We start from the raw sequence: 26,971 nt of genomic DNA, 5'->3' as shown, positions 1-26,971 counted from the left end.
TCAACTCAACACAATCATAAGTGGCAATTTTCAAACTGTGATATTATCCACTCAGGGTTAAAAGCTGTCCAAGCTTTCCTGAATCTGTGTGAAAATATAGTTGGATCCACTAAACAGAACCTGTCTGGCAGCATGAAGTAGGCTTAAAAAAAAAAAATCCATTTCTGACCAAAAGGACACAAAGACTAGTCTCACATTTACCAAAAACAGTCTTGATGATACCCAAGAAATGTGAACTGAGGAACCAGAACTGGAATATTTTTAAACAGAGTTTCACTGATTGTTGATTTGAAATACTTAGGCTTGACAAATGTTTTTTTTTTTTTTTTTTTTTTAAAAAGAAGAATTTGTTAAGGGGGTATTTACTGCAACTCCAACACATCTTGTGAACACTTTATCCTCAAAACACTTAGAAGGGGAGCGAGTTAATATACGATGTAACTCTACTCAGACATTTCTACATCGTCCTGTTGGACCTTCCACATCTCTGACACAGATTCAGAAACAATTTAGCTGCAGCCAGCAAAAGCCTTTTGATTGAATTACTTAATTACAGAACAGGAGCATCATAGATTAAACTTGGCATAATTGCAGAATGATTAAATTGTCACTCTGAATGATCATTTACACGTTAATAAATCCTGCAACCCTCCCCCACTCATCAACTTATCGCTTCATGTGAAGCATCAAAGGTCGCATGTGTCGACCTGTCTGGGACACGTCAGCAAGACCAACACCTGATAACATGCAGTCAGAATAAGGTTTGTTTTAAGAATCCAATCAGAGATTGGAGACAGCTACAGAAAAGTTGGAATTTGCTCTGGAAATCGACAACTTCAGCTTTGTGCCTCCGTAGTCGTTATCCCGTTCAGACCTCAAACTTGCCATGGAAACTAATCGACAAAACGGCGACTCGCTGCTGGACAGGCTGCCGATCAGCACCGTGAGCACGACTCCCTAGGAAGCAGGAACACAGAGTCGTGGTGGGTTTGTTTACGCATCGGCTGGTGGTTATCGTGGCTCCCGGTCAGAGACACTGAATGGAGGCTGTTAATTATTTACATTAAACACGGCAGCACGACTCGACTGCCGGACCGCTGGCTGTGTGTGTTTGCAGTGTTTTGTGTTTGTGGGGGTGGGCGTGTGTGTGTATGTGTGTGTGTCAAGACCCAGGTTCCAACTGGATTACTCCACAATATGTGGTGTAAACCGACGTCAAGCCCTTTTAAAGACATAAAAAAAAAAAAACAGCACAGCATGAATCCACCATTATTTGTGACAAACAACATGGAAACAAACTGAAAAAAACAAAACAATAATTTACTCTGAACCACAGGCTTCATTATATTATATTGGCATCTTATGTGATAGTAGACCAACAGATTCTCAACTGAATTTAGGGCGGGACTTTAACTGGGCCATTCTGACACATGTATATGCTTCTATCTAAACAATAGATGTAATTCTGGCTTTTTAATTGTTATTAACGTGTTAAGAAGTAAACTTTTGCCCCAGTTATAAGTCTTTCTCAGCCTCTATCATGGCATGATTCTGCCGCCACCGTGCCTCTTAATGGGTTATGTGAATTGTACATTTCCTGCCATGCACAGTGGTTTGTTTACAGGCAAAAAAAAAATAATTCATATGTTCAAAATGACTTCCCATGATTTTCTCTCCAGCTTCAGCTACTGGCTGTGTTCAAGGCCTGTGAATTTGCTCCTCATCGGTCTGCATGATGCTATTTGTCCTTTGCTGTTCTCTAACAAAACCTCCTTCACAGACCATCTGGTTATAAACCGAGCATCAAGCACACACAGGTGACGCCTGAAAGCAGCAGGTCGCACCACATAAAGACGGCTGAATGCAAATAGAGGTCACACTTTTTAAGCTTTTATCTGTTAAAACATTCGAAATCCATCTTTTTGTTCTTCTGCTTTACGCGTTTGCACTCTAAGTGATTTTATAGCGTTAGATCCTGGCAAAAATGTATTCAAATCAGTCGTCTTCAACATCAAAGCCATTTGCTTGTTTACGTTTGAACAGGGGAAATTCATACAAGGTCAAGCCGCCATTTAATCATAGTAGCAAAGTACTGACAACTTGTGTAAATTTTCTGCTAAAGTCCAACAGCATCCAGGGGATTTGGCCAGAATTTAAAGGCACACACACACACACATAAATTTGCTCTTGTGTCCTTGTCTGCAGTGTTGTTAGATATAGAGAGCGAAGTAGAAGGATGGCTCAGGACAGCCTGTTCTTGCTACTGATGAAAAACTCAGGCGCAGACGAGGAATCCTTCTTACTACGATCCACACACAAACACAAAGTTGCATGTATACGGCTTTATTTTTCTACGTTGATCTTGTTTGGTTTTACTCTTACTAAATATACTCTTGCTAAATATGTCAGGAAGTTATAGTGATTTCTTTTGTTTTGCTTTTCACTTGTAAGGACTAGGGTTTGTTTTTTTTTTTGTGCGTGATGCCTGCTTTAACATGCGTAGAACCTCCTTCATGCATTTTACCAGGATGCCTCAAACACTAAGGCGTGCTGCAGCTGTTTTTTTATGCGCAAGTAAAAAAACAAAACACATACAGCAGTAGCAGCAGTATCAAGAGGTTAAAGACATGGAGACTTCAAAGGAACAGGTCAGCAGAGTGAAAGGATGGATCAAAACTAACTGGAAAAAAATCACTGCCTGCAGTAATATCCCACTGCAGCTGTCTTGTGTAACCCTAAATCCCTTCAAATATTAAGAGCTTGGGGTACCTGCTGCAGCCTCCACAAGGGATTCCCTTTTGGCTTGCTGAATTTTGGTTTTACGCATGGGAGGATAATTAGGGTGGTTATGTAACGAGGGGAGCGGGTGAGGTGAGGCGAGAAGGATCGGACTGCAGTGCCCCTCTGGTTTATCTGCAGTGGGACAGGGAAGAGGACGAGAAAAGGGAATGAAAAGTTAAGAAAATAGTGTTGATGAAAAACACAAGGAATATGAAGGAGATAAAAAAAAAAAGTGGGGGGAAAAGACTGAAGGTTATATAAAACCATTAGGTTTCATAACAGATGGCAGATATCCTCTCTGATCAGAGGAGCTCCCTCATATTCCCCAGCAACCAGCGGGTTTACATCAGGTGCGCCCAGCAAATCCGGCGTCACCTGACAGTTCATCAGCGGCAGAATGTGACGGGAATGTTTTTACCTGCAGTCAGCAGAGAGACGATCCGCTGTGTCACAGGAGAAGGCCTATGTTTAGGATCCTCACTCTGGATCTTTGGAGGCGGGTCTTCATAAAAACATCAGGAAAATCGTGCAAACCTAATAATGTCAGTATAAAAAGTTAGTAACAAGTAAAGTTTTGATAGGAACCCTCTAAAGCTGAAATTACTAAATCTTTGTTGGTTTTTTTTTTGCCCCACCTAAATCATCCTCCATCCTTAATACATCTAGTAAAAATCGTTGAATAAATTGTTGAAAGTTGTCCATAATTCTGTGTCCTCTCCAAAGTTTACAACGGGATTTTAAGTTTCTACATTTTAAGGTTTTCAGAACCTTTTCAGGTGGAACAAGCCCACAGCATCACAGATATTCCACCGTACTTAACGGTATCCGTGAGGTGCCTTTTCATCCTTTGTATGTGAAGTTGCTTGTAGTTTCTTGTGATTTTATTTTATTTTTTTTATTAGGATATTTTCCCTGTTAATATTTTGAATCTAACTGACCTGACCCACAGGGAAATCTCTGTTTAATCTATTAAATTATTTTTAAATTTTATGTGTTTTATAGGTATAACAGGATTTAACGGAAAATTCCCTTTTCTAAATTGACCAGCTTCATTGTATAACCTTTTACCCAGTTCGAATTAAAATAATTCAACTAAATACTAGCATTTAAATGTGGCCTATTTCTGTTTTGAGTAATAAAAAAAAACAATCTAAACACAGTTGACAGAATCTGTATTGACCTGTAATACAAAAACATGTACTTGTGGTCAGTAATTACATGTTTCCCGTTTATAGTTTTCCAGATATATCTAAGGTCGTCGTGCGTCAGGGACTGACTAACTGTAGGAAATATCACTTTGCTGAGCTGTGGCTGACCGCCGCAACAACAAAGCTGCAACAACAAAGCCCTTTGCAGAGGCAGTGGCCTCACAGGCTGGTTAATGTTTTCTCAGATTGCTGCAGATAGTGACGGGAGAATCGTTTCCTGCACTTCCACCCAAAGATCGAGCCTCAGTGACTCACTGTTGCCATATAAACCAAAGCATGACCATAAAACACTGAGCTTCTTTTAAACAGAGGACTGGTCACCAGAAAAGTCACCTTTCACAGAGGAATAGATTTAAACTCCGAAAATAGAAAGACTTAATTTTAATCAGATCATGTGTAAAAGTCTACACTGAAGGAATCAATGGCAATTTTAATAACTCACCTTGTTTGTATACTTTTTGACGAGCAGTGATTGATTCTAGGGTTTTTTTTTTTCTGCCTGCAGTGCCCCCTGGTGGCCTCAGGGAGAAATAACCCGAAAGGATTACAACACATATCCATTTTCTTGCTTGTAAACCAACCTTGATAGCAAAAGGTAAGCTTGAAGCTTGATATATTCCAAATCAGTGTTATTTGCTTAATATTTCACTGGTTATAGTTAAGAGAAGATGAACAGTAAACTTGCATAAAAAGAAAAAAATGTGGTCTTACCTGACCAGAATACATTCTGCCGCGAGTTTGTTGCATTCCCATCATGGTTTGTGGTAAACTACAAGCTGGACCTCTTCCTGGCACTCTCCCATGGAGTTTAGGTTTCTGTAGTTCACGTCCAACACTTATGCTGTTCATAGATTCGTCCACCAGAGCTGTGTTTTGTTGCAGTGCCGTCATACTGCTCTGTTAAACGTTCACAGTATTGTTTGAAAGTGTAACGTGGCTCTGAACATCTCCACAACTTCATTCCTGACCCGTCTGCTGCGTTCCCAATGTTTTACATTGGGTCGCCACGAAACAGACGGATTATAATGAGATTAAATTACGCTCTCTGTCTACTAATTAGGTGACCTCCGAGGTAATTGATGACACTGGTTTTTATTTAAGGGAATCGCAATAAATAAATCTGAATTCAAATGGGCAGAATTTTCAGATATTTGCAAAAAAAGTTAAAAGCCAGGCATCTTTTCTTTTCTGCTTCACGGCCAAGCCTTACTTCGTCTTGGTTAAACTAATATTTTGATAAAACACACTCATTTCCATGGATGACAAAATATAAACAAATCACAGATTTTATTTGTCCAACCTACAGCAACATATTTTATTCTTGAAATTAGTTTTACCTACATTTTCTGGGGCAGAATTACTCTGAAGAGTAACTTAACATTGATTAAGTTGGTTTGTTTTTGAATACATCAAGTCATTTTGATGAATTTACAACCTGTATTTATTTGTGTGTGGAATCATTTTGTTATTTTTGTGTTTCAGTTATCAAGAATATGTGGTTCAGCTGAATGAGTGTAAAGGTCATTAGAACCTGAAAACATGGGGTCACTTTGAAACTAATCGTAAATGTGTCAACTGTGGACTTGTGGACACAATTGGGTCAGCAACTTCACCACATGAACTCCGAACTCCAGCGGAAATGATTTAGTAGTTTCTCTAGATTCAACAAAACACGAAACTTGTAAAAACCGCTGCAGTCTGAACACTACTCGGCATGTTGACGAGCATTTGTTCTGGCCTGCTGCAGACATGATTCATAGCCAGACGCACGCCTCTTGCATCACTCCTGTGGAAGGTTTGCCCACAAAGGCCTCCGGTTCATTACGGTTTGATAAGATTAGTAATTATGTTTTACAAAAAAAACCGCCCGAGTTTTGCAAAATTTGCGACGAAGGTGAATAGTTTCAGGTGCAACTCGATGTGGGCTTTTCCAAAGGGACGCTAATCCTTAAGTGTAATCTTCTAATGATTCAACGCTGCACACCTTAAAAATAAAAAAAACAGAGGAGACTCCTCTTACTTACTCAACTCAGTTTATTTACAGCATGTTTGAAAGAGCCATGTAAGCAAATGTACTCAAATCATTGACAGAATTGCTTCTTCTCTTTTTTTTTTTTTCCAGTACACATGGGGAGCTGGTTTATCAGTTTGATCTCAAATTATTTCCATCTAGCTGCTCCGACCACTTCCTGCCATAAACTCCTATTGGAAAACAATAAATTAAAGATTTATGGCCATCCTTTAGGGTTTAAGCTAGAGAAAACATAGCAGTTAGTAACTGGATGACAAATCTAAGCAACAACTAGAGGACAATAACCCTCCTCCCAAACCCCAACAAAAATGTATTTTACAACATGTTAAGTCCTAACCCAGTTACTGAGGCAATAGTCTGTTGAGACGCAATCTGACCACAGAAATCATCATTCAGCCTCCCACACTAGATGCTGACAGCTTTCTTCCATCCAACACAAAATCCTGTAGGAATTGAGGAAATGTTCTATTTTGTAACATCACCTCCCTTTCTGCCACCAAACTGACCTTATTCCCCCCTCTGGAGTCAAGTAAATGCACTTGCATAATCATTACATCATTACAGACAGTTCGAACATAAGCGACTCAAAAGAAAGAAAATGAACACCCATATGAACCAGTTCATGTTGCTCCGATCAGCTTGGGTCTGACGAATGCCTTTATTTATTGTTCTTAAAAATCAAAGATGGACAGGCAGCTAAAGCAAAAGTCATTTTCAACACTTCTAAACCTTCTTTATTTACCGACTGAGATGATTCTAGACGTTTTGGGAAATGACTAAGCGTGTAAATGTACTCTGCTCACCCTCCCCAAAGGGTCCAAAAATATTCCTGACACAAAAAGAAAACAACAAAAAAAAAGTGGCCTCTGGTTCTGTACTAACTTCCTTTCATTATCCAGCTTTTGCAGATGTTCAAATACCTGGTTTGATCACAGAAACGTGTAATTGCATGGAGATAAAAATGATAAATGCGCATGCAGATGACGTTTTATGTTCCAGAATAAAACAAATATAGCAAAAATATGTAAGTCATAACGTGAACTATACTGCATTGAAGGACGATTTGTCTCACTTAGCTGGAAGAATGTGAGAATAATTTACTGCAGGAATTTTGAACACTAATTTTGTGTGTTATTTTTTTTTTTTAGTTTTACCAAATTTTACTCAAATCTTTTATTAACCTCAAAATCCTCTTGCTTTTCAGGACATAAAATTCAGATTCCCTCATTGCACTACTCTTAGAGGGAAAACAAATACTTTCCATCTGCTGCTTGGACAAAACAAACAAACAAAAAAAAAAAGACAAAGATTTGTTGACAAATGATGGGTTTGTTAAAAGAAAAAAACTTTAATGAATGAATATTTTGCAAACGTACCAGTCTGTGACTAGCTCAGGACAACATATCGCATGTACTTTAGGACATGGGGAGGGTGTTGATGGTTGTCCATGCATTTAAATAGCAACACGGGAAAAACAAAGAAAACAAAATCAAAAGGCTAACACACACTTAACGCGTCTTAAGAGAGGAAAATAAGTCACCCAGGGGTCTGCAGCAGTAATTCTCATCATTTCTTTCAAATATATTTGGACTTATTTCTTGTTTTTGTTTGTTTTGTTTTTTCTATGTGTCCGTTAAATTCAAAGGTTGACAGTATAGGAGTACATTTTGAGGATCACATTCAGACGCCTCTTCTCGGTTCCTCTATACTTCAGTGTTGCTCGCGTAGAGCCTGGTCCATGTTCGGGCTGCGGGAGGGGAGAGGAAGGGAGGGAGAGAAACAGGAAGCTTGTGATGTCGAGCAAGGTGGTGAAACGATTGTTGAACCGATCTGGATCATCTGTAAGTCCTTCAGAATAACGAGGATTATTCATAGAAAGACTTAAGACTGTAAAGTTGTTTTCTCTGTGATCCAGCAGGGACTGGACTGCTACACTCTTGACTTCAAATTAAAGCGAAGCTCTTCTGAGAGAATAAAAATCTATTTAATCTTGAAACAGTTTTACTCCGCGCCGAAACGGAGCGAAGTTAATCTGCGCTCATGCTGTTCGGCTCAGCCGGCCTTCGGTAGCTCCTCTGTTGGAGCTCGTAAAAATAACCTCCGAGATAAGATCGTAAGATTTAACAGCGCAGATGTGGCTCACTGACATTTTTAAGGAAGCGAAACTGATGACGGAGCAGAGCTTCGGTAATAAACTATAATAAATGACAAAACACCATAAAAAAAAAGAAGAAAAAAGCTAGGAGCAAGAAAATTGAGTATTTTCCAGATACATTTGTGCATAAAATGCTGTGTTAAGGTTTTATTATAAAATAAAATACAGATGCTCTGATCAGGACTTTCCGGGTTTTGTTTTGCTGATATCATCAATGACCACTCCTGTAATATTTAATGAGATGATAGATTTTTGACAAAAACAACAGTTTTCCTGTAAGTACTATGTAGTTGCTTAGTGATCTCACTTCTCAAACCTTTTTATGCTGATTTAAAACAAATATGACCAAATATATCAGAAACATAAAGAGCATAAATGCCTAGTATTTACATAGTTAGGTTTGACTTTTTTTGCAGTCCATTGTAACAAGAATACTGTGAGATTGTGATATATTTGCAATATATACCGACCTTTTTTTTTTTAAGGTAGAAGTTGTCTAATCACTTTCTGGGATTCTGCCAACAGGAGTTTCTTAAAATAAAACCCTCAATCTAAAATGAGGTTAGACAAGTCGTCTCTCTGGCATGTTTCCAGCTGTTTAACTTCCAGATGCTGTGGTAATTTGCAGCCAAGTCAATCATCTAAAATAAAAAAAGAATCTAAACTTTTTGACAATTGTCAAAAACTTGTTCAGAAAAGTTTTCTATCATATTGTAGAAAAACTCCTATAAGATAGCACATAAAGTGAATAAATAAAAGCCGTTTCATGTTCATTTTCCTTCAAGGGGTTGGACTCATGACGGCACTGAGAGTTATTTATATCTATTTTTTAGCTTAATCTCATAATATTGAAATTTTATTTTATATTTATATTTTAGAGAGCTGTGTTTTTTCAGTTTTAATTTGTGCTTCGCAGTCAAAGTTTTAAAAAAAAAAGAGGCCAATTTGCTATTTTTGAGACTTTGACACCAGGCGACTCCCACGTTTTGATCAATAACCACATTATTGAACTGCATGTGCACTGGTGCACTTTAGGGTTTAATTAAAAAAACAAAACAACAACTGACAAACTGAGGTATGAGTGAGAAGAATTTCTTCGTTTTATGTTGCATTCAAAATGGCTGCCTCTGTAAAACATGCAGCACATTTTTATTCTTAAAAATAAAAAGTCTGATGGATCCATCTGTACATATAGTCGAGTGGCTGCAGGCTATTTGCATTTTCTGCCTCCAAACAACTCACAACATCCATCCATCATCTACACTCGCTTATCCTAACAAGGTTAGCCTAGCGCCAGTGTTAGTGGGAGAGAGGCAGGTACACCCTGGAGGATTCAGGAATTCCTTTCACCTCTCCGTCTGTTGTCTGTGTTTGCCGTCTGATTATGTTAATGCTGTCCCTCCTACGAAGCCGCAGGCAGAGTCAACACTGGTTAGCGATTCTTCTGGAGCCTGTAAAACTATCGCCGAGCTTCGGCTGTGGGTGGAATTTCAAAGATCTGGAATTCAGCTAATATTTCCAGCCATCTGTCAAAGTATTTCTCCAACTGCGACGCGGCGACAACCTGAAGGAGCTGCAATGCGGTTTGCCTGCTCTCGTTCCCTTGTTTTCACATCAGATCGAGTCAAAACAGATAAATCTTACACCGACCTGTCTCGATGGCATGGCTTTCGTTTTTCTTCCACTGCTCTGCGACGTCGTTTGCCAGGGGGTCGTCTGGGTTGGGAGCGCTTAATAATGCCTGGATAGATAGCAACACTGTGCGGATCTGCAGGGCTGGGGACCACTTGTCTGTTGGAAGTGTGGAAAAGATGCAAAAGAGAGAACTATTGATAGCGATGCAAAATATGCAAAACAGAGAAACGGCCGACGATTACAACAATAACAACACCGATCCACTGGAGCGCAGAAGCTGAGCGAAATTATTCCAATAGCAGGGAGAAGCAATGAATCAAAATGATGCATGTCAATGCAAAACAGAAAAGATGCAACATCTTTTTTTGCAGCAGCAGTACATGTACCCATTTACATTCAAAACTTTACAAACAATTCAAACTATTATAACTACTTCAGTACACCAGCTATATATGGTTGTGCAATTCACCCAATAAAAAGCTAATAAATGAAATTAAGTAATATTTTCAAAAGTATTAATATTTATTGATGCTCTCATGAAACAGGTTGAATAAAATAGATCAAACAAGTTTATTTATTATTATCCCAATAAAGCTAAGCTGCATTTAGATTCAATTAAACACAGGTACACTAATAAGTGACTTCTGTATTCCGATTAAATCAATCCTATAAATAAATGCTCCACTTTTGAGACTTGTTTACAAAAAAAGTTATTTTGAACCCATGTATCAACTTCATAAAATCCTACTGAAATACATTTTAAGTCCCATTTCCAAAAATGTAAAAAGCTCATCAGGTGTGCACACTGGAAGGCTGTAATAATTATTTTTACACCTCTCCATGCTGTTTTAAATAACATAAAATTAAAATGGATGTTTCTCGTTAAGCTTTTAAATTCTATTTTACCTTTGCGCAGAGAAACTAAATATAGAAAAAGTTTCGCTTCCCAATTAAACTGGATTATTTGTTGCTTAAATTAAAGGTTCTGTTTTATGTGTAAATGTTGACATTGATCTTAAAAGTTCAAACACACAGATTGTCAGTATTTTTTCAGACAAATAAACACAAAATAGCCTATTATTTAAAAAAGCAGAGGATATTTTTTTAATCAAAACTTATAACTTTAGACTGACAGGTAGAAATCAGTTTGTTTTTTTAAAAGTAAAAGCTAAATGAAAAACATTTTAATGTTTAAGATGTAAACTCAGATTTCAGTGAAACGTTTTTTGTTTTTTTTAATATATATATATATATATATACATATATATATATATATATATACCTGGAGCTAATTTGAAGGAAAAGGAAATGAGAAACTTTCTCACCTTTCAAAATGTCTAAACATATTCTTCCCAGTTTGTCGACGTTGGGGTGATAGATTTTGGTCATGAATCGCACTTTGGGAGCTGCCATGGGATACTCTTCTGGAAGAAATAGTTCAAGTTTAAACGTGCCTCCCTCGAACGGCGAGTCCTGAGGCCCTGCGATGACCACATGGAAGTAGCGTGCGTTCCCCTCGTCGGGCGTAGCTGTGATCCCCGGGACGGGCTCTGCCATCAACCGCTGTGTCTCCTGCGTGTGATCGGGAAGACAACACGCATGCTTGTTGACTTTTATTAAAACAAACATGCAAGTGTGTTTCTTTCAAGTAGGCGACAGATGACAGAGTCTGCCTTCAACCGCATATATAAGGACTGCATTCCAGGAGTTCGGCGTGGAAACAACACGACTAATCACTAACTGATAGCTAATTTTACTAACAGGCGTGCTTCTCTTTACCTAAGAGTTTAAATTCTTGCATTCATCCATCTCCATTTTCTGTTACTCAGCTCTCTTCTCTTGTTTAATCTGTATTTGGCTGCAAATCAAAAAGCGCCCACAGCAGTGTTTGGCTTTGCGACTAGAACTGTGACGTTAAGGGCAGACAGAGACTCATTAAATCACCCTGAAATTAATATTAGGAGCTGCTGCTGCTAAACCACAGAAATAATGGGTGTAGGCTGGAAAATAATATGCAAACACCGCACGCTATTGATGGTTTCACTTAGCAGTAGGACTTGTTCTAAAAAAAAAAAATACAAATAACTCTTAGATCTTATATTTGGCTACCAAAGTTTTGATAAATAAGCAGCCTTTTTCACAAACTAATTTCATAATGCACTCTAGATACCCAAAAATCCATTTTAATTATTTCAGAAACCAAAAAAATAGGACTGATTTTTATGACTGACCAATCAGGTGCAGACTTAAGTACCATCAGATGGGAGGAAACCGATTATATCTGACTGAAACAAACGCCTCTGTTGTAAAGGTGAAAGAAGAAAAATGCGGAACGACAAAAAAAAAAAAAAAACAGAAACCTGGAAGTGGTTTCACTTTGTCAACTTGACGGAGCAGGCAGAGAAAACCTGCCAAACCTGAGGCTCGGCGTGGCGGAAAAGGCTGATCGCGCTCACTGCCGGTGTTGTACCGAAAAAAGCGCCCTTGCTGACTGAAACACATTCTTAAAGGAAGCGGATATTAATGAGGCTGTCTGTTTATACATTTGATAAGCTTACTAAACACAGACGTGAGAAAAGCCAACTTTCGTTAAATTGTTAATGCGCATAATGAACACTGAAATGCGCTTCCTGTGAGGGAGGGGGATCTTGAAAAGACAGGGGTGTTTTTTTTTTCGGCAAAACACTGGGCCAGGCCCAAAAAGAGGCTCCGGTGCGGCAAAGGGAGGAAACCGCAGAGCAACTGGACTCACAATACACCATTTTCTTTTGGTTTGTTCAATGACGCAGAAGCAACGCCAGTACATTTTCTCAAATTAAGACAATTTCAATACTTCAGGGTCGCATAAGGGCAGAGTTTCACAGAAACCGCCAGGCATGTGTAGGAAACCAGAGGGGCTACAGCAGCTAGCCTAGCTTGAACAGCGAATTCATTCATATGACCACTGGGACGAATTACAACGACTGGCTCGTTGGTGGGATTAATTAGATAAGAAATAAACAACAAGTCAAAGTCTTCCGAGTTTAAGCACAAGCAGACAATAACGGAGTAAACGGAAGTGTCAAACAAAACAGTTGCAGTGAAGCGAGTTAGCTCGACAGCTAGCAAGGCTATGCTAACGCGAGCCTACAAGCGATATAGTGTCAATTTATTTCACCAAATAATAACCGAGCGATTCCCAGAAAACTCCCACGGTGTCTTATATACGTGCGCACACACTAGTCGTTGTCAGGTGTACCTTTATAATCCTACGAGGCAAACCGGCCATCTTGTGTTAGCAGTTATATTTGTAGCCGCTGACTCGCCCTGTCTTCAGGTTGGATTGAGCGAAGTGCCGGGGCGGGGACTGATAACTCACTCCTCCGGTACATTCAGATGATGACCTAACGACGTGTGGAACCAGCAGCATAGCTACACATTTTTAAAAAAAAAAAAAAGTTCACATAGATTAATTAAATTAGAGTATTATTTAAATGATATTTTATGTCAGTGACTCTTTCACTGGGTGAAGCACATTATAGAGACTAATTACACACAGACTGATGTTTTCCAGCCTTTTTTATTCTGCAATTAGGATTTTCCACTTGGAGCTATGAAAACACATTTGAGATTAGAATATATCAGATCAATAAATTAATCATCTTAGTACACGCATTAAAGGTTATTTTTCAGAAGGTTCTTTTGACCCGATAAACTCATGTGAATGCATATTCTAATCTACTGAAGAGAACTTTGACTGGGCCATTCCAACATATGTGCAGTGGCTCCCAAATTCGGTCACCCAGAGCTTATATTTAAATCAGGGGTGTCAAACTCCAGTTCTCAAGGGCCGCTGTCTTGCAACTTTTAGATGTGCCTCTGCTGCACCACACCTGAATAGAATAACTAGGTTAATAGCAAGGATCTGGAGAACTGATCTACACAAGGAGGTAATTAAGCCATTTCAGTTCAGTGGCAAATCTAAAAACTGCAGGACATCGGCCCTTGAGGACTGGAGTTTGACACCTGTGCTTTAAATCAAATAAATTGCTCATCACCAGGTTTTAGCCATTTTCTCCGTCCCATTTTCAGGTCTTTTTTCCCCACTGACAGGTTTTCTTTCTCTTTTGTCTTCTGTGCCCCCAAGGCTTTGGAAGTCCCTCACTCTGAGATGACTCAAGTCGTTTCCTTCTTTTGAAGCAGGAAAGAAGGAAAACTTCAATTTTGTTTAAATTTGTTTTGAAGCACTTGGGTTAATCTTGAAAATACAGTTTTAATAATTACTTCTTTGTTAAGTGCCCAGATTTTGTCAGGGCAAAGTCTGGTTAAAGTATCATCCATCTTTCCATTATTTCTGAACAGCTTCCCAGAACCTACAAAAAAACAACAACTTTCCCACAGCAGTATGACGGCTCCTCCATCGTGTTTCACAGTCAGAATAGGCGTATCTTGGCATTTATGGAGCGTTAAGTCTTTTTGTCTTTGCATTTAGGTTCAAAAGTAAAATTTTTGGTCTCATCTGACCACAGCAACTTCTTCATGAATGTGTTGCAAACTGTAAACAGTTCTTTCTTGTCATTCCGTAAAGGCTTTTTTTTTTTTTATTATAGTACAATATATACAGATATACACGGTAAGGAAACTGCACAAAATGCTAAATATAAATTGAGGTAAATGTTTGTTTTGAACATGTTTAGATTTTCCATCTTAATATGCAAAACTGAAAAACAAAAAGTTTAGTCTCATCATTAAATTTTAAACAATTGTTTTGAAATGAGCACAAATCCAGTGGAGAAAACAATCCCACATTACAATATTGATGATTTTGTTGAACTCTTTCACAGTTTTAAGTGTCTATGAACTTTAGTTTGTAATATAAATATGGAATAACATTTCTCACTGTGGGAAAGACAAAAGAACATGCCATTTAGATAAAACAGCAACATGAAAATAGCTTCTTGACTAAGAAGTTCTTATGTTCAGACAAAGCAATACTTAAAAATGTGAACTGTTATAAAACATGGCTGCACAAAGATCCATGTTTACCTACCCAGCAGCCAGGAATATGCCGACAAAGGTTTAATAAAAATATTTAGCAAAGAAAACCAACAAATCTTCTTAGAGCTATAAACTAATATGATTTAATATACAAATAAATCCCTGAGTGCCTAAAGAAAAGACGTGTAAACTATTAGAACAATTAAAAAAAGGTTTAAAAGTACTATATGAGGTCAGTTTGATTTCTTACACCAAACAAAAATAATCAGGTTTCCCTGATCATTCTATATTTGTGTTAGAATAAAATGTCTGGACTGCAGCTACTTTCAACAAACTTTGAATTCTTTTTTCAAACAAGCATTATACATCAGTAGCTCCCCGTTTCTCTCATATGTTAGCTTGATGCTGATGGAGCGGGAGGGGGACAGGTAAAGGACAACAGACTGAACATTCACCAGTTTATTGAACAATGTTTTTACAAGTCAAACATCAGTTTATGCACGTTGATTATCTGTCCTTAGGGGGGGTTTTATTGATGCGCCTCGAGACGTACCTGTGAACAGTGAAAAGGATTGCTTGATATTTGCAAACAACAATCTCAATCTCAGATAGTGAAGAAATAAAAACAAGACAGGCCTGGTCTATACAGTAGACATATACATAGGAACAGAAAAGTATTGTTAAGGTGAGAAAAGTAGGAGACAATGTATGATCATCTTTAACTGGTATAACACCAGTTTTTATCTTACACAAACTACAAAGAGCAAAAAGCATTTTTACTCTCGTTTTAAATGGCATTTTAAGCAATAGTTCAATGCAAAGTAATAAAATTGGGAAGAGGAAAAAAAAATCTATAGGTTTTCAGAAATGTGATGTGTGTGTATTAAGCCCTCTTGAGTTTGTCGAGGTAGCTTTCATAGTGGGGCAGAACTTTTATCTCCCCCCACAACATCTAGAGACTCAAAATCTCAGGACAGCTTTCCGGTCCCTCCTGTCGAAATGTAACCCCAAAGCACAATGCCGCCACCGTGTCTCCTGGTGGAAATAACACCAGATTGCTTCCGTAAAGCATTTTAAAAACCATCCATCATTTTTGTTGCAACTCACATTGAGGCACCCCTCCATGTTCGCTTCTCTCATAAAAACCCAATAAACCACAGAAATGTAGAAACGCCAAGGTGTACAATACCTTTGTAGGACACTGCTTCTTTAAAAGTTGTTGTATTTGTATACTTACTGTCCTTTAGGATAAAAGCGGTGTTTGGTGGTGAAGAACATCTTGCTCAGCTCCTCTATAGTCGGCCCCTTTTTGCCATCCAGCACCTCTTTGCTGAGGTGGGCTTTCAAAACTTGATCGTGGGTTTCTGCTTGGTTGGTCAAAGGGTCTGGTCGCTCTATGGGCTGCAGAGGTATACACACAATGGGTTGTTTTTTTTGGCGCACACTCATATTGCTCATCCTATCACACATATAGCGTAACATTGCAGTTCAAGAACAACTTAATGAGTTTAAATAGTCCAAAAATAATGTTTCACTTCTCTATGTGGTTTCACAAGACAATCAGGCAAACGGTTTGGCCTGAGCGCAGAGTAGGTGAGCTTACCTGAGTGAGCTCGTATGGAACGTCAACAGCAGGATGGTAGCATACTATGGTTTTCCCATCAGATGTAACACCTATTTCCACCTCACTAAATGATAGAAATTAAGAAGTTAATGTCCAAGATGTAGCTCAACAATGTAGGTGTTTTGTTTTACTACATGCAACTAAATGGAAAGTTGATTTTGATTGATTAATGATTAAGTATTTTTTCTACAAAAGTGCATATCAGAGCAGTTCGAATCTGTCAATTTTTGACTGAGAAGTGACTTTAGGATTGATCCACTTTTTCTGTAATTATCCCTCACCTGTTAAATGTTCTAATAATAACTAATAATTCTTACAGAGAGTAAATTTAGACATTTAGAGCTACAATCAGTAAAACGTTTTGAGACGGATCAAAAATCGCGTTTTTCACAAATAGTGCTTCTTCAACATTTCATAAGGTTTATGCAAAACGTTTAACATTCACAATAAATATTGTGAACACCAACAGAGACAAAACTAGCTTCACAAAAAGTGAAGTCATAAGGTTTGTGGGGGAAAATTTTTTTTTTTTTTTCTGCCAGTCTCAAAGCTTTAGGCCACCACTGCCTAGCGTGTATTTAGACTTAGACACACATTCAAAGTAACACACCAGTTATGGCCTTGAATTAATGAAGGGTTAACACCGGACTTCTGTCGAAGTGGCACCAAACACGCTGCAAAGGGGAAAAAAGCAGGGATACAACTCGTCATCAATGCAACATCACGGTCCACTGAAGGTGTCACAAAAACTACTTTAAACTGACTACAGGAGCACGTTATCCATTTCCTAAAATAAATAAGTTATATTGAAAATATAACGTACTAAAATATTCAATACAGTATTTAAGTTAAAATATTTTCTGTATTTCACACAGAGAAATCTGTATTAACATCGACGGTGTACTAAATCAAAATGTTTTAAGAGCTGGACAGACGTCAAGGTTAGCCCCACTGTTAGCCTTAGCAGCTATCGTCAGTGTTTTAGGCGCTTTAAATGGGAAACTCAACTACTATAAAAAATTATGGGTTCGCTATGAGTATAAACAATACTTACTCTGCACGTTTCGCAGCGTAGCGCCGTATAAAAGTCGAGATGCACAGCTGTGCAGCTTGCACAAGTGACCCGACGCCATGCTCGGTTATTATGGAGTGTGCGTCAAAATAATAGTTCCGACTAAGCAATCCGATCAAAGGTTCCTATGTACTACTAACCAACTACCTGAATAAATAACGACTTTATTTTCAAGTAAAAAATCTTAAAAGTTATAAACGTTACTTTCCCCAGCAGCTTAAGATGCCAGTCTGGACCTTAAGTACAGGTACTTTGGTAATAAACAACTTAGATACTATGTAGCATGCTTCTGTATTTTCATGGAATCTTACTGAAATGTTGATAGACCAACCCAAAGTTATACATAACTGTAAAATACCAGTGTCTTAGGTACTTCAGTGGAAATTATTGTATTCTTCCACTATATTGCAACAAAATTTATTCAAAACCCACTTCTATTCATTCGGTGACAAGTTTTTAATTGCTTTAAACAGATTTAAATGGTGCTAATGTTATTTATGAACAGGAACCAAAACCTCAGCAAAAAAGATGCTAAACATATAGTGCATGCAACCGGAAGCCATAGACTGACATCGCTAAACAATTTATACCATATTTGATCTACTTTCAACAAAATGTTCGTTTTACAACTGAACGCCAAACAAAGACCAATGGTAATATTAGGATCCACATAAAAAATAAAAACAGATTCAACAGCAACATATCTGGTAACTTAACATTTGTAATTACTATAAAACACTTTAGTTGATTTATTTTGTGTGAACGGGTAAATCAGTACTACTACTTTTAATAGTGATTTGTACTTGTAATGCACAGAGCGAGGCACGGGGGCAAAGATCTGAGAAAATGTGTTTCTCAGATCTAAAAAGTTATAAAAAATAGCATTTCTGCCTCCATCAGATAATCTCATCTAATTATTGTAATTTCCATTTTATTAACTAGTTTGTGTTCCAGTCTTTTTAGATACATGTTGGTCAGTCTTTATTCTACGCTGTGAGTTCCGATTTATCTAGTTCTGCCCTTCTCGCGGCAAGGCACGACAGGGAAACCTGCTGGGTTTCCATGGTAATTCGACTAATTTATGGTTACAGACGAGCCAGAAGATCACTTGGAGACTTCCATGTCTGCTGTGGCTGCAGACGAGGAAGCCTGGCTTCCCGGGTTCACCGTCATGCGCTCTCGGCTGCCGAACACCTCGCTCACTAAAAGCAGACAGCAAAAGAGGCAGTTGAATGAAGAGGGTAAGAAAGTTATAGGAAAAGGAGAAACTCAGAGGGATTGGACGTACCTGCTGCAACGTCACTTATGTCCCAAATCCGCAAGCCATCCTTCTGTCCCCCGAAGGCGTAGACGAAGGGCAGATCAGGGCAACACGAAGCACAGAACAGCACCCCCTGCTCACACCACAAAATAAATTTCAATTCACCACCCAAAAACCTAAAAGATATTCCACAGCTGCAGCTTTATCTAAAATTATTCAAACCTCGACTACGCAACTTCTCACCATTTTCATGTCTCGAGAGTGCACCAGGCTGGGCTTGTTGCTTAAAATGTCCCAAATCTTTACGTGTTTGTCAGCAGATGAGGTGACGAGACATCCTTTGATCTGGCTGCTGAGGTCTAAACCTGCAAAAGTTCAATAAAAATGTCATCTTATTCCACCATAAACGACACAGACCGACAAAACGAAAAGGTTCTCCATCAGCATCTGACAAACCTGACACTTCTTCGTCGTGTGCCTTTAGTGTGAACAATGGTTTATCGGTGCGGGCATCTAGACAGTAGACGAAACCGTCTTCTGTGCTGGCCTTAAATACACACACACACACACACACACACACACACCCACCCACCCACGCACGCACGCACACACACACACACACACACACAGAGATAAATACTAACAGACAAATACTGTAGCAAGTTATTGTAAATGAGTATGCTTGAAGTTCTGAGTATTCACCAGGAAGTTGAAGGGTGAAAAGTGGTTCCAGGCCAGTCGCTCCACTTGCCCACTAAACCTCCAGGTTCTGAAGCTGCTGTCTGGATTCCGGCAGTCATAAAGGACGGCTGTCCTAAAGAGGAAACCCTGACGTTAATGCGAAACCATACAAAGATCTGTCGGCAAAGACGCAGCGAAGATTACTTGTCATATGATCCAGATATCAAGGTCTGTGCCTCGAAGGGATGAAATCTCAACGTCTGGACCTGGAACATAAGAAGTCGGTTGTTTCACAGCGGCTAAAGGCTGCCCACGCTGAGAAAGCAAATCCTGAACATTTCAGCATCGCGGGATACCTTGTCTGTATGCTTCCGCAGAGTTGTGGCTGGCTTGCCTTGAGACAGATCCCACAGGACGACCGTGTCGTCTGCAGATCCACTGGCCAGCACATTCCTTAAAATGAGCAAATGTTGGAAATAAAACATGTAAATCATATCAGGTTGACTACTGCAGACAGACAAATGAGGGATGGACGGATGATTTAAACAGCAGTCTGAAAATACAGCCATTTTTCTTTGCTTTGTTGTCATCTTTCATGCTTGCCCAGATCTAATAAATGTTTTAAGACTTTTCCAGAACTGAGATTGGAGTAAAAATCACTGACCTGACCAGCTTGTTCCAGGATAAATCCAACACTGCATCTGTGTGTCCCTCCACAGGCTCCGCTGCTGCACCCTGCAACACAGCGATATGTTCACACATTTGCCACCAAAACAAGCTTTTAATAAGTTATTATGCCACAATGACGGCAATAAAATAGTCAGGCCAAAATGAAATAAATTCTCCCCTGCATGCGCGGCTAGTTGTGTAACATTAATGGGATTTTTGCACCTTTTTGTTTTTCTTTTTCTTCTTGGAGGCCTTTTTGCTCCCAAGGGAGAAGACTGGCTCCAAACAGTCCACCACATCCAGATCCCACACGTCTATCTGTGGAGTCATGTTGCCCACGGCGACGTAGTTAGCTGCAGAGTGGATGAACAAGGAACATTATTTTGATTTCTTTTTATTAAAGCTTGAAACATGACTTATCAAATAACTGGAGTTTTTTTTTCTTCTTATTCTTGACTGAAGGCTTCGTTACCTCGTCCCTCTTGTGGGTTGGGATCGAAGTCCAGCCATTCCACACACAACGGATAGGCTGGCAGCAGGATGTCATGATGGACATACATAGATTCCTCCTCTGAGTTATAAACTGGGAAGTTGCACAACACATTTATAAATGCTCTTTCCTAAAAAAAAAGAATGCACTTAACTTCAAATATGAATGATTAAAACAGGGTTCCTACACATTTCCACAGACTCGCAATTCTGATTTTTTTTTTTTTATCAGATAAGTGGATGCTTTAGAAATGTAGACTTTTGTTTTTAGACAAAGAAGCACAGCAGAAACACTGTTTTTCCATACTACTATATTTCCGACCGAGGAGTAATAGATTGTTCCAGTTTTCCAATCATCAAACACACTTATCATAATAAAAATGATATATTTACTATAGATCTCTAAGTTGCAGCAGTCCTTCTCCGTTTTGCCAGCCAGGATGAGGTTATCAGTGGGTTTGATTTGGAAGTCTTCTCGCTCATACTGGTCCTAGACGGAGGTGAGCAAACAGAATTACACAGGTGGGACTTTATTTGGGACAAATAAGACCCGATCTGAACAGATACTCACCGTGTCTTTGATGGTGATGTAGGGATCCTCGTCGTTAGAGCTGAACACTGTGAGCCCAGCTAGACTGTCACCAAGGTTAGCAGTAGCTGAATTGGAGTCGATGGAATGTTTTAAATATCCTTGAATTTATCTACATTTTGTAAAGTCATAAACAAAAAAAAGCAACGGTATTCTATTGGTATTGTAGGTGATAGACCAAAACAAAATAGCACAGATGTGAAGGGGAAGGGAAATAATACATAAATACATAGAATCGCTATATTAGCAATTGCCTGTCCGTATTTTTACTGCCATAATTTTAGTTGACATGTTTTGTTTTGTGTTATTTATATTTTTTGTTACTACAACTCTTATTTTGAAAGGTTAAAGCATAGCTTTAGCAAGTGGCTGTAAAAGGGTAATTTAAGTTTAAGAATTTATTTAATAACCTCATTTCTACCTCAAAAGGAAGGGTCAGCCAGCGAGGTATGTTTATATGTAATTATATCATTTTTTATGTCGTTATTGACAGCGTCTCACTTAAGTTTATGTTGTATTTTAGTTCGACGGTGGTGTTGGTGTCAGTGGAACAAAGTGAAATTGTAACAAGAGCAACTTTAAAGATTGACATTAAAGCTGACTTCACACCAGCAGTTCAACGAACTCTTCATTCATTAAGAAGAAGAGGTGGAAGTGATACGTACGTCGGCACCATATTTGCTTGATGGTGATTATACTGCCAATCATTTAGCTGTAATCTTGCTTTTAATCTATTTTTTTAATAATCTCATTACATATACATTTTGTAGAATCTGCATGCATTTATTTCTAGCTGATTTATTTTACTTTTCTTAGATTTGACACCACTGTAAGGTTTATTTTATTTTTGAAAATAATACCAATTTTATTAGTAATGATAAAAGTACCGATTTTCTACTCTATTATTCTGCTTCCTCTCCCCTCATGATGCTATCGCTGCAATACTTCAATGAATACTACTTTCTGCTTAGGTGATGTGCAGCATTTTTTGGTAAATGGGGGAATGTGGATGCAGGTCAGACTTTTCTGAAAACATTTGGAAAACATTTTCCTAGCGTCCTTCCACTTCACAACTGAAGGCTACGTTCTTCTCGTCTCTCAAAAAAAAAAAAAACAAACGAAAAAAAACTTTAAGGTTGTGTAAATACTTTTGCAAATGATTTTTAATTGCTGCGTAGAAGAGGAGGAACAAATAAAAACACAAATACTCTGCCCATTTACCTGCATCCTCTTCATCATACTTGTCCAGCCCATACTCCGCCAGTTCATCGTCTTCCTCCTCGTCATCATTCCCAGTCTTTGGACCCAACTCATCATCATCATCATCATCATCATCTACTGTTTCTCCAGATGGATCGTCATCACGTGGAATACCTTCATCTTCCTCCTCATCTTCATCTTCCCCTGCTACGTCCCTGGGTTCAATGACAAAAAGTGGCACTTGTCGCTTGCCATCAAAATCAAATCAGTGTTCTGTCTTTGCATTTGCAATGATTACCCCAGATCGTCTCTAGCTTCTGTGATGATGCGTTGAAGCTCCTCTTGGCTCAGCTCGACCTGAGAGAAAAATAAAACAGAAGCCTTGCTTTTGTACACACGTGATACATGAAAGTGAAATATAAATGTATATTTAATTTCAAGTGATTCTTATATGTGTTATGCCATCTGTTAGTCCATACATTTCTTTTAGACAGACTGAAGTTTTAAAATGTCAGTAAAAGCACCTAAAGCATGATCACGAAGGCTTTAAACTGCCGTGTTGACATTTTTCTTCTGTATGTTTACATTCCCTACCTTGTCAGGGGTTTCCTTGGCAACGCCACGCTTCACCCACCCGACACACGTAATCTGGGAGCTCATAATGTAAAAATACTTGTAGACCAGCAGCAGTAAATATCATAAAATGTGCTTTTATCCCCCTTCTCAGACTGTATCACTTCAGGCATGCACACTGTGGTACATGTGAGAGATTAGGACCGCTCCAATTTAGGCCGTTCAAAAACCTGCCTGATTAAAATTCCGTCAAAGACGCAGAAAAGGACCGAATTAGTTTCGAAATGCCTTCCAAAAGGCTGAAGTAAAAAATTTCAAGCCTATCGAAAGTCAGAAATTAAAAACTGGATTTCATAATCTAGCGAACGTAGGTCGTCAACACATACTGGAACTCCATCGGCGGCTATGTGAGAAAAGGGAGACACCGAAGATGGATATCTAAACTGGAACACTAAAGTCAGCACAACACTGTGCTTCGGTTGAAAATAGTATTTACGTCTACGTTTTAGGGACCGTCAAGTTGCCATTTCCCACTAAAACGTTAAAAACTTTAATAACTTGGACTTAAAAATCTATGTATCTGACATAACCGCCCCTTATGGCAGTGCAACTATTAAATTAGAAGCGTGTATGCTAAAAAAAAAAAAAAACTTGGAGAAGTTGTTGAACTTTGTTTTTTTAACAACTTTTTTTGTAGATGGTCGCTAACAAGCTGACTGCTTTTAATATTTTTAAAATAAAGACAACATAAGACACCTGAACATCTAAACATGGTTTAAACTTCCCCAACAGCTATTTGTTGTATATGGTAAAGGACTATAAAATAGGAAGGTGTGAAAATTATAAAACAAAATAAAACAGAAATATGTTGATACATTTAAGAAAAAACATTTGCTTTCAGTAGACAAAGATGGAGCAATTTATCTAGGCTAGATAAAGAAAATAAAATTAATGTTGCTACCCCCATAATCATGATAAAAATGTAATAAAACTGTTTAAAATAAGTTCTAAAATACAAAAACAAACAAGACATTGGTCGTTATATGTCATGGTGTTGGCTGAAGCTGAAAATGGTATTTAGAAAAGTAATATAAAATTATTTTGAGACGAGTTCAAAATATAATTTTATGTTTCCAAAAATTGCAAGTGAAGCACAGAGTAAAAGGATCCCACAGGGTTAATGGAATAAAACAAGTGTTTGTTTCTTGTTAAATAATAATTAAAACAAAACAAAACAGTTTAATAACAGCATATGAGTGACAACACAAAAATATATAAAATCTTACTGAAACAATATTGTTTGCATATATGATGGATGTAGTACCACTGATCAACACAGGTAATAATACAACTTTGGCTTGTACACAAATGCATAACTAAAGATCAAGTGCATTATTTCTTATTCGAGGAGGTAACAGACAGTTAGTGGTTAGCAAAGTAACTTTAAGGAGTAGAAAAGTTGCAATATTCATAAATACAGCATCAGAAAGAGAGATTATTCTCACAACAGTTAAAGGTTTACAAAAAATTGACCCCATTTGACAGGATGCATAGAGCTTTGGTGTACAATTACAAATTTACAATTGTCAGCAATCAAAGCGGAAGCTAATTTAAATAAAAAAAACATTTGGCCAGATCAAACCAGCTTACGAAATGTACTTTTGTAAATATAAAAACTTGGGTGGCTTTAAGTTTGTAACATATAATAATGTTTCACAGATCACCTTGGCCTTTAAATCGAGTATAAAAATTACAAGAAAACAAACAAAAAATTATGGTTAGCTCAAATGTTGTTGCATGTTATTTTTAATTCAATACTGATATTATATGACACCATTTGAGCAAAGTATGTGTAACCCTTCTGTGTTAACATGTACTTTGATAAAGCTTAAAATGTTGCATAAAACTACTGGGACTCAAATTAATCAAAATCTACCAGTTAAATATTTAAAGGCTACAATTCATCTGAGGAAACTGGTTTGAAACTCACCACTCTTTGTTATCAGTTATTTTATAACATTCCCCTTATTTACTGGCTCAAAAATAACCATCATGATAAACCAAATAAAGTGGTTAGAGATGGAGGAAGAAATGATTCCCTAATTTCTTTTAGTCTTTACGTTTTTCAAACAAATGCATTTACCTTCAGAGAGCACAATACATCCAGGTATAGCTTTAGATTATTCATTTTTCACAGGATGCTAAGGATTGTCGGAACAACAGCAACAAAAACCAAAGTGAACCAAAGTGAACCAAAGTGTCCTGCTGCAGGGTGTTTCTGTCAGTATTCTGAGAGTTCGAGTTCATTGTCTATGTTTCTTGCCATGTGACTTGACATGTCATGTACAGCCGGTTTCAAGCGTTTGGACACCAGGTTCAGGTTAACCTCGTGAAGGATTACTTGGGTCAGGTACTTCTCTCGTTTGAGCTGTTCTCTGGTGGTGTACGAGACGTCTGGGATTACGGAGGCGAGGATGAACTTGGTGAGGTACGCAACGTGCTGTGAAGAGGAGATAAAGAGTAAATACTTTTGTCCAGCGCTTTCATAATAAGAAACGTGTATTTTTTTTCGTGTGCCCGAGTAGGATTTCCCCTCACCTCTACAACAATTATAAAAGCCATTTTGGCAGCAATCACATGCCAGTAGTGCATGTTGTACTGATATTGTCTGGGGTGTCCAGGAGGAAACCGAAAGTCTCGATACCTTAAGAGGAAAAACATATTTTAGTTTGCCCTTCAGGGTGAAACAATTCGTTTTTTTTACACCTGCGATAGATTTCCTGTTCAAAGACAGCTTCACTCACATTTAGTACATTGGTTCCCCTGGCGAAGAGTTTTCAAAAAGCATTAATTACTCAAGTACCATAATCTCACACTGAAAAATGTACTTATTTGTACAACCCCTTTTGGCCAAAAAGGCATAATCTAATCAATAAACAAATACAATTAAATAATAAAATCTCTTTTCTAATGTTTTGAATGGTTGGAGCATATGGGAAACGGTACTTTTGACCAGCTCATTTTGCTATATTGTCCCAAATGCAATGTCCTTTTATTTCTCTTGCGTTTAACTGACATGTTTCGAGGGGGTTTTTTACGCTTCAGAGAAAAAGTCGTCTAAAATGACCAGAAACACACACAGGGTAGAAAGCTCATGTGGGGTCCACTGGACCCACTCTTATATTTTACTTTAAAAAGTAAAATATACTTTACTTATATTATACAGGAACTGTCAGGAGTGCCAATAAGTAAGCAAAAACTATTATTTCTAAGTTTTGGATATTTTTCACTGCTGAATAAAAGTGTTCAAACATAGGTTGGATTTTACAACATTTTTCAGGATGAGATTAAGCTAGTGTGAGAAAAGATTACTTTATAAAAGTTTTTGGGTTTTTTTACAGGTCATTTACCAGAGGAGCCAATGAGAGCATAAGAAACAGACCCCGCACCTGCAAATGGTGATGTCGCGAGGTCGCTCGACTGCATCTGTTACTGTGGCCGGACTGAAATTACTGGTGTTGAAATAAGACAGGGAGCTGTTGATGAAGCCGCTCATGGTGTGGTTACCGTAACCTTCCTCCACAGAAAATGACCAGTAGTAAACCAGCCGTGGGATTATGTCGGATGTAAACGCAATGAGCATGGCCTGTAGAGACACCAAAGCAGCATGCAAGTTAAATGAAAGAAGGTTGTTGTTTGTGTCTGCATTCAATTGTTATAAATGTGGGTTATTTTTTTTCCTGCACATTGTTTCACGCTATAAACAAAAAAGTGCTAAAATCCAACTTACATTTGTTGCGACTGCCAATATGGCGATGCTTTGAAGAATGGGCTGCCAAGCTCCAATGTCCTGGGCTTTCTCAGGCAGTATGCGTTGAAACTGAGTTGTCATTTTCCAAGCGTCGACTCGGATCTCGATAATGTTGTTGACCAGAGCCAGAAACGGAGCCAGAGGGAAAGAGGCCACGAACAGCGTCACAAAGCCGAACTGGATCACTGGGAGGAACGAAAGACTGATTGGGATC

At 38.3% G+C, this 26,971-nt stretch overlaps 4 protein-coding genes and 1 long non-coding RNA gene across 5 annotated transcripts in view; 1 reads left to right on the top strand and 4 right to left on the bottom strand.

Annotated features, from left to right (window-relative positions):
• Positions 1 to 457: 457 nt before the first annotated feature.
• Positions 458 to 26,420, top strand: LOC111611842. The gene is made up of 3 exons (XR_002754270.1): positions 458 to 983; positions 4,495 to 4,584; positions 26,348 to 26,420. It is a non-coding gene; the product is annotated as an uncharacterized LOC111611842 (long non-coding RNA).
• On the bottom strand, positions 6,006 to 13,157 carry LOC102225258 (ubiquitin-conjugating enzyme E2 N-like). The gene is made up of 4 exons (XM_005797189.2): positions 13,050 to 13,157; positions 11,137 to 11,383; positions 9,827 to 9,967; positions 6,006 to 7,768 (listed from the first exon to the last, which is right to left on the bottom strand). Exons 1-4 carry the CDS (start codon positions 13,077 to 13,079, stop codon positions 7,725 to 7,727), a joined length of 462 nt encoding a protein of 153 aa, XP_005797246.1. The 5' UTR covers positions 13,080 to 13,157; the 3' UTR covers positions 6,006 to 7,724.
• On the bottom strand, positions 15,233 to 17,603 carry mrpl42 (mitochondrial ribosomal protein L42). Its single transcript, XM_005797188.3, has 5 exons — positions 17,467 to 17,603; positions 17,023 to 17,086; positions 16,392 to 16,476; positions 16,026 to 16,189; positions 15,233 to 15,341 (listed from the first exon to the last, which is right to left on the bottom strand). Exons 1-5 carry the CDS (start codon positions 17,543 to 17,545, stop codon positions 15,296 to 15,298), a joined length of 438 nt encoding a protein of 145 aa, XP_005797245.1. The 5' UTR covers positions 17,546 to 17,603; the 3' UTR covers positions 15,233 to 15,295.
• Positions 17,926 to 23,153, bottom strand: pwp1 (PWP1 homolog, endonuclein). Its single transcript, XM_005797187.3, has 15 exons — positions 22,968 to 23,153; positions 22,672 to 22,730; positions 22,395 to 22,588; positions 21,156 to 21,241; positions 20,978 to 21,074; positions 20,568 to 20,678; positions 20,318 to 20,448; positions 20,091 to 20,161; positions 19,783 to 19,879; positions 19,631 to 19,692; positions 19,448 to 19,559; positions 19,202 to 19,292; positions 18,989 to 19,110; positions 18,773 to 18,878; positions 17,926 to 18,686 (listed from the first exon to the last, which is right to left on the bottom strand). The coding sequence occupies exons 1-15, from the start codon at positions 23,031 to 23,033 to the stop codon at positions 18,589 to 18,591; spliced, it is 1,503 nt and encodes a 500-aa protein (XP_005797244.1). The 5' UTR covers positions 23,034 to 23,153; the 3' UTR covers positions 17,926 to 18,588.
• Positions 24,046 to 26,971, bottom strand: part of ano6 (anoctamin 6) — an 18,759-nt gene continuing 15,833 nt past the window's right edge. Inside the window, exons 18-21 of the mRNA XM_005797246.3 lie at positions 26,737 to 26,942; positions 26,396 to 26,592; positions 25,545 to 25,650; positions 24,046 to 25,446 (exon numbers count right to left, since the gene is read on the bottom strand). Of these exons, the coding sequence (XP_005797303.1) occupies positions 25,228 to 25,446; positions 25,545 to 25,650; positions 26,396 to 26,592; positions 26,737 to 26,942 (728 nt within the window). The 3' untranslated portion in view covers positions 24,046 to 25,227. The remainder of the gene's footprint in view (positions 25,447 to 25,544; positions 25,651 to 26,395; positions 26,593 to 26,736; positions 26,943 to 26,971) is intronic.

The sequence above is a fragment of the Xiphophorus maculatus genome, chromosome 17 (assembly GCF_002775205.1).
Source record: "Xiphophorus maculatus strain JP 163 A chromosome 17, X_maculatus-5.0-male, whole genome shotgun sequence".
In the NCBI taxonomy this organism is placed as follows: Eukaryota; Metazoa; Chordata; class Actinopteri; order Cyprinodontiformes; family Poeciliidae; genus Xiphophorus; species Xiphophorus maculatus.
Note: the sequence above shows the minus strand (reverse complement) of the source record. Positions and strands in the feature narration are given on the sequence as shown.

Bases quoted from the DNA above. Each gene is read 5' to 3' on its own strand.
- LOC102225258 (XM_005797189.2), bottom strand. From the start codon at position 13,079: ATGGCCGGTTTGCCTCGTAGGATTATAAAG. The intron at 11,384-13,049 runs GTACACCTGACA...GATCACACGCAG, and splicing joins TGCCTCGTAGGATTATAAAG to GAGACACAGCGGTTGATGGC. The intron at 7,769-9,826 runs GTCGGTGTAAGA...CCCCTCCCGCAG, and splicing joins AAGCCATGCCATCGAGACAG to CCCGAACATGGACCAGGCTC.
- mrpl42 (XM_005797188.3), bottom strand. From the start codon at position 17,545: ATGGCGTCGGGTCACTTGTGCAAGCTGCACAGCTGTGCATCTCGACTT. The intron at 16,477-17,022 runs GTGTGTTACTTT...TCTATCATTTAG, and splicing joins TTAATTCAAGGCCATAACTG to TGAGGTGGAAATAGGTGTTA. The intron at 15,342-16,025 runs GTAAGTATACAA...CACTGTTCACAG, and splicing joins CGCTTTTATCCTAAAGGACA to GTACGTCTCGAGGCGCATCA.
- pwp1 (XM_005797187.3), bottom strand. From the start codon at position 23,033: ATGAGCTCCCAGATTACGTGTGTCGGGTGGGTGAAGCGTGGCGTTGCC. The intron at 19,560-19,630 runs GTAATCTTCGCT...TTTCCTCTTTAG, and splicing joins ATATCTGGATCATATGACAA to GACAGCCGTCCTTTATGACT. The intron at 18,879-18,988 runs GTGAGAAGTTGC...TGGTGTGAGCAG, and splicing joins ACTCTCGAGACATGAAAATG to GGGGTGCTGTTCTGTGCTTC.